Source organism: Cynara cardunculus, assembly GCF_001531365.2.
Source record: "Cynara cardunculus var. scolymus isolate 2C chromosome LG 11, CcrdV1, whole genome shotgun sequence".
In the NCBI taxonomy this organism is placed as follows: Eukaryota; Viridiplantae; Streptophyta; class Magnoliopsida; order Asterales; family Asteraceae; genus Cynara; species Cynara cardunculus.
In genome coordinates, this window is record NC_037538.1 from 11,926,996 (window position 1) to 11,933,263 (window position 6,268).

The window sequence follows — 6,268 nt, forward strand, 5'->3', positions numbered from 1 at the left end:
TATCTTCAAACATATATTTTATTCAAAAATAAAAACATCATCGCTTTCTCAAAATCACATAAAGCCATATTATAACATCGACTGAGATAAGGAATAAAATGAAATATTAAAATTATGATATATCTCGCTGCATTGTGCGAGTACGCTTCTAGTATTATTAAAAATATTTAATAAAAAAATGTAATTTTTTAACAATTTCTTCTATCCATTAAAATAAAATGTTTTGGCATCCAAAATTCCAAAATCATTCGAGACGCCAAGATGATGCCGCTTTGGTGTACCACCTCCATGACTATGCTCTCTTTCTCCTGCATAAACAAGCTGGCCGTTTCTTCTTCTCTTCATTGTCGCAGTGTAATTAGCAGAAGGATCTCTGCGAAAATGGCAACTGGCTCATCATCTTTCCAAATCACTCACACTATAAAGTTGCCGACTCAACCTAACCAATCCGTGACGGTTGTTGCCGCCCCTGGTGTCTCCGATTCCGACTTCAGGCGAGCCTTTCCACTTTCTCCTTCGTTTATGTCATCTATTAGTTTTGATTACATTAATGACTTTTAAGTTTTTAGTCGCAAATTACAATGAGAATATATTAATTAGGTAAACTATGGAATTACGGCAAGATGTTCTTATGTAATTAAACATGATCAATTTACCGAGTAAACTTATGTATTCTATTATTATTTGTATGCATTTTTTATACGGGATGTTAATTGATCTTTGATACTCTCTCTCCTTTCATAATTTAGTCCACCTTTTATTCTGGAAAATTCAAATCCTGATACCTTTAAATTGAAAAAAAAAACAAGTTATAATTTTTGGATTAGATCAATTTTTTTGGTTATGTAATGCTCCCTCAGTTCCGAAAGAACTAACATTTACCATTTTCCTTGCCCCAAAAAAAGATACATTTCAAGATTTGACATGAACATAAGATTGATGACCCTAAATTAACCTTTCCTCCTTCAAAGTACGGGGAGAAGTCATGTTGTTAAGCTTTAACTAATCGAGTATAGAATTGTCTAAAATAATGAATATACATTCCCCCTAAATTTATAAAATGGACTATTTTCTTTTAAGGAGGGTATCCAATTTTTGAGATTAGTGTAGTTATCAGTTGTTTATATTGCTGATACCAGCATATATAATTGATCTTGAAGTTAGAAGCTAATCCATCTGACTTTACTTAGTTAGTGGTGGACTTTAGTATTGTGACGCATGGAGTTAGAACAAAGAATAATTGTAATGGTCCTACAAAAAATCGAACCAACAATGTTAGATGAATAAGAGAACTAATTTTTCTGATCCAAGATAGGAGTTGCATGCTGGTCTCAATCATTTGCAACGCTTATTTTGTGTAACTATTGGTTTTTGGTTGTCCAACATAACAGGTATTGCCTGCCTCGAAGAAACACCTTTTGGTCTTTCCATCTTACTGTAATCAACAAATTTTATATGTTCTATTCACTTCCGCCCCCCACATGGTTACTGCATTTTTCTTTGCCTACTAACCCAAGTAAAATCACACTTGTATATTGTAGGACTTCTTTCTTCTCAATAGCTCATCAGATCAGTCACACTCACCCAATAATGTGTTTTGTGTAAATCAATAAACGATCATTTATATGCTGTCTTCATCTGTTTACATGTTGCCTAATCAATAAATAGCTTCTCCCATTCATCTCCTTGGCTAAATACCAAATTGGTTTTTTGACACCTTGGACTTAACTCTACATCCTTATCATATGCCACGATAAACTGTTCCCATCTTATGGCACATAAGCTTTGATTCTTCTATCATTTGTATGATTAAGAAATTTTTATTTTTCTTTAATAGGTCTTCCACAACGAACTCTACCTATACTGTAACGGTATTTAATTCCTGTTCCCCCCCTCTTCCTTACCATGGAAAGTCTTTGTGAAATAACTCGTAGGAGTCTGGGCCTGGGCCGTGTCTCAGTCCCAGTGTGGCAGACCAGAAAATCTCATTTTTCTTATAGGGGGACAAGGCACTCTTCTGCACTTATCTGGTATTTACTTTGTCTTAACAATGATATTAATTGTTCCCACGGCTTGAGTCTAGTGGGTAAGGAAGTGGGCATCCTTGCAGAATGAGTGACAGGTCTGGGGTTCAACTCCAAGCACCACCTACTTGCCCCTGGGACACATGATTTACCTTCTCCACAGTGACCGAGGGACCAGGTGGGACGCCCTAGTGGGTGGCATCATACCCTTTTTGCATAATGATAACATCACACAACCTGCTGAGTCGTAATATGTCTGCCTCCTCCAGGGGTCTAAAAATGTGTTTCACGTCAGCACCAAATCTTACCTACTTTTGTTAATGCTTTAGTTACCTCCAACACTGAAATTTCTATGTTTAAACGTTCTATTTTCTTCTTCAGAAATGCCATCAAGCTTTCCTACACTCTCCTCACTATTTTTCTGTTGAACAATTCACAAAAACAACCTTTTTGGCGTTCTATGACTATGACCCCATCTTTTTAAAAGTCTTTTACTCATTCTTTATACATTTTGTCTAATTTATGTTCTTAATGTTCATTTTTTATCTTAGCCAACTTGTATGCATGTTTCCCGTACCTCTTTCCTTCAGTTCCTTGTTCAGCTTGATATATGCTCTACCTTGCTGTTGCAGGAATGCTATTGGTTCGTCTTTATTTGAGCAGTGGCTAAAGAACATCCAAAGTGAAAAAGGCCTCCTTGCTGATGGATCATTGTCTTTAAGACAAGTGCTCATTCAGGTATTATCTTCAAGCAATGCAACTTTTTTTGTTGTCAGCAATAAGTACCTTGTCAGTTAGGTTCTTTTACTTCTCTTGTTCTTGATGTTGTGTTTATGTATTTGATACCGAAATTGTTGGTTATAATATCTTCTGGAATGATTTTTTGTAGTTCTAGAGCCTAGAGGAAGTCATTTCAATACCGCTTAATTTCTACCTTTTTATTTGTCACCTGTGCCATGTCGTGCTATACTCTCAGTCCTTCAAAAAATTACGATCACAATTTCGACTTTTTTCTTGTCCTATAAAAAATTTCTTTTTTTTTTGGTAAAGTTCAGCCCAACTTTATTATTTCCTGTTGCAATCATTACAAGATATTTGTGACATTTATTTTGGTCCATCAGTTTTCTATATTTTCATTATTGTGGGGAATTTAGGTATTTGATTGTTAGTAAAAACTTCGGTAAACTATGTGTCAAATCAAACTTTGCATTATTCTTTGGAAATGAGGGAATTATTGTTTACATAATTATATGTAGCATAAGATGTATGACCAATCTACTGTTCTAATTTACAAGAGGAAATTACATAAGGATATTTACTTATTGCAACTTCTTTCACTTCTCTCCAATTATTTTCTTTTCAAAATTCACCTATATCATTCCTTTCTAATCCCATAAAAAAGAGCAAAATCATGACACGCCTACTGAGGGACAAATGATTGAATCTGCATTGCTGTTATACATAACTTGGCATGGTTACAACCACACGTTGTGTGTGTGGGGCTTATGCCCTTTTCTTGTTTGGTAGCCACCCCCATTTTTTTGGCAGCAATCACTAAAACACATTTCTCTGTTATGTTTGATTTCTGTGCTTCTTGTGAAAAAGGGGGTTGACATGTTTGGCAAGCGCGTCGGCTTTCTCAAGTTMAAAGCAGATGTCATTGACAAGGAAACAGGACAAAAGGTACATTTACATGATCTTGATGAAAGACATACTCTAAGAGGGAAAAACTGGAACAACAATAAAATGAACTAGGTTTTCGGGCTTCATACCATAGAAACACTTAGCATCACATCCTTGATAATCATAGGCATCTCATCCAAGGGTGGTCGTTTCACACAATTGAAGGGGAAACTCCGAGTTTCTTTATTCAACCATCCTGTTATCAGGGGTTGTCAGCCTATCTACAATGATGCTTATCCGAATGATTAAACTACTAGTTATCCTTAAGATAACAAGAACAAATGATCAAAATAAGTACGAACAATAATCATGCTAAATATAGGATAAATAGTAACTGTCACCAAGATATATGCTTTCACATAATCTTTTCTTACAATTATCATCAGCTTTTCCATCCCTTTTGCATTTAGTTTGATTGGCTTAGCCCTTAATACCAGGGTCAACGTCTTATATCTTTTTATTGGCTTGATGAAGTTCTATGTGAAATTAGTTTCAGTGGTGGTTTCTATTCAAATGCTAAGGATTGCTTTTTTGATGTTGAAAATCTTGGTTAACCAAGTGGTTTAGAAATATGCTGGGTGTATCTCTTCAGTGTTTTGTGGGGTTAAATGTTGGCAATTCTTGTGATCTCTAGTGCCATGAATCTTGCTGAATATTTAAGCCATGAACAACGTGATATAAGGTTGTGGGGAAAACCATGCTCTTAAAAGATGCAAAATAAGTCTGTTCTTGGTATCTATGTTCTAATTATCAACATAATATGAACTTGGCCTGAATTCGAGAACATGTGATCTCCTAAAAACCGATGAGGTCTTATTTCATTAATTTCCTAAAGAAAAACAATCAATGGAGCACCATATTTATAGTGTCCTGCTAACAAAAACAATCCTAAAAAGACTCAAATACGTAACTTGCCAAATACTCAAATAAAGACTTATCCTAATTTAAATAATTAAATAAACCCAGCTGGCCTTATCCTTCCATCCGACCTATCGACGCCTCTGATAAACTCTCCTGAACCTCTGGGGCGTATCACAACATCGTACAACATATTTTAAACACGGTACATAAACTGATTTTGTGGTCATTTGAGAACATGCTAAATTCCAAACAAACAGAATGCTAACTTTTAGTCCCAACTTAACCTTTTTGTGGTTTATTGTTTCAACTTTTGCTTTGTCTCTTCTCATGTTCACCTGTGTTAGTGTGTCTCTTTTGTTTTGTTTGTGCGCTAAATTGCATATTACTCAGGTTCCAGGTATTGTATTTGCACGAGGACCAGCTGTAGCTGTCTTAATCCTACTGAACTCAGAGGGGAAAACTTACACTGTGCTTACCGAGCAGGTTTTCCTGTGTATGATTTTACATTTTGTGATAACCTAGCGGTTCAGTAATATTCACATTCTAGTGATCAGATAGTGAAGTTACAATGAGTTGAACAAAAGGCTGATGGAAATCGTCGTCTTAACTTGTACATATTTAAGGTTAGGGTGCCTGTTGGCAGGCCCGTTTTGGAGCTGCCAGCTGGGATGTTGGATGATGATGTGAGTGATGTTGTTGGTACAGCAATACGTGAGGTCAGCAAGTCTCTCTCTCTCTCTCTCTCTCTTGACCACCCCCTTTTCCCCTGCTTATGCAAAATATGAGTGTACTTATATCTGCACCTTGATCATCCGTTCTTTTTTTGAATGAATACTGTAGTTTTTGTTGAATAAAGATTGTATTATAGTTCTTTACGAGTGACCAGAAACACCAGCAAGAACCATTTTATGATTGATCTCTTATAAAGAACCACCCTTTCTATATTCACCTGGTGCTATTTGGTTGTATTTTCATGCGATTCATTTGTATGCTATTTTCTTAGTTGAGGAGATTGTGACACAAGTATATTCTTATTGTCATCTTTTTTTTGGTGGTTCTATCTGAAAATCTGTATAGATAATCTCTTTGGTTATGTTAAGTGCCAAAGGGTGATGATGTAGTGATACTAGCGATAAAATAGGCTAACTACATTCTTAGGCTTTATAGTAACTTTCACTGTGGGTCCCTGATTCAGTCATTGTTGCAACCTGTCCTCTTGTACTCAAAAGCTCTCCTGGCTAACTTTTCTTTAGTTTAACCTTATTGTTGACTACTAGAAGTACATACATGTGAATATATAAAAATGCATGCATGTATGTGTATATACATATATATATATATATATATATATATATATATAAATATGTCAATGTATTTACGTGTGTGTGTATGAGTTGTAAAAGACCGACGTTTTAAACATGATCCCTATGTCTCCCACTTTCTCCAATTGTGCTTCTCTCCCTGAAATTTCAGCTATTTTTGCAGCATGTGGTTTGCTCTCTGCATTACCTTTGTATCTTAGTTTTAACGATCTGATATGCTTTTTCCTTTTTTTTATTATGAGGAAAATAAGTTCGTAATATGTAAATCAGCTTTATTTTCATTACTTTCTCTAGGTTATGAGTTCTAGTTTGTGATTCTTCTAGTTCACTCATCAAGCTAACAATGGTCATACATACATACATATATATATATATATA

At 35.3% G+C, this 6,268-nt stretch overlaps 1 protein-coding gene across 1 annotated transcript in view; it reads left to right on the forward strand.

Moving 5' to 3' along the window:
* The first annotated feature begins 255 nt into the window (after positions 1–255).
* Positions 256–6,268, forward strand: part of LOC112521473 (nudix hydrolase 14, chloroplastic) — a 9,215-nt gene continuing 3,202 nt past the window's right edge. Inside the window, exons 1-5 of the mRNA XM_025130357.1 lie at positions 256–494; positions 2,657–2,762; positions 3,630–3,707; positions 4,959–5,051; positions 5,192–5,284. Coding sequence (XP_024986125.1) covers positions 262–494; positions 2,657–2,762; positions 3,630–3,707; positions 4,959–5,051; positions 5,192–5,284 — 603 coding nt within the window. The 5' untranslated portion in view covers positions 256–261. The remainder of the gene's footprint in view (positions 495–2,656; positions 2,763–3,629; positions 3,708–4,958; positions 5,052–5,191; positions 5,285–6,268) is intronic.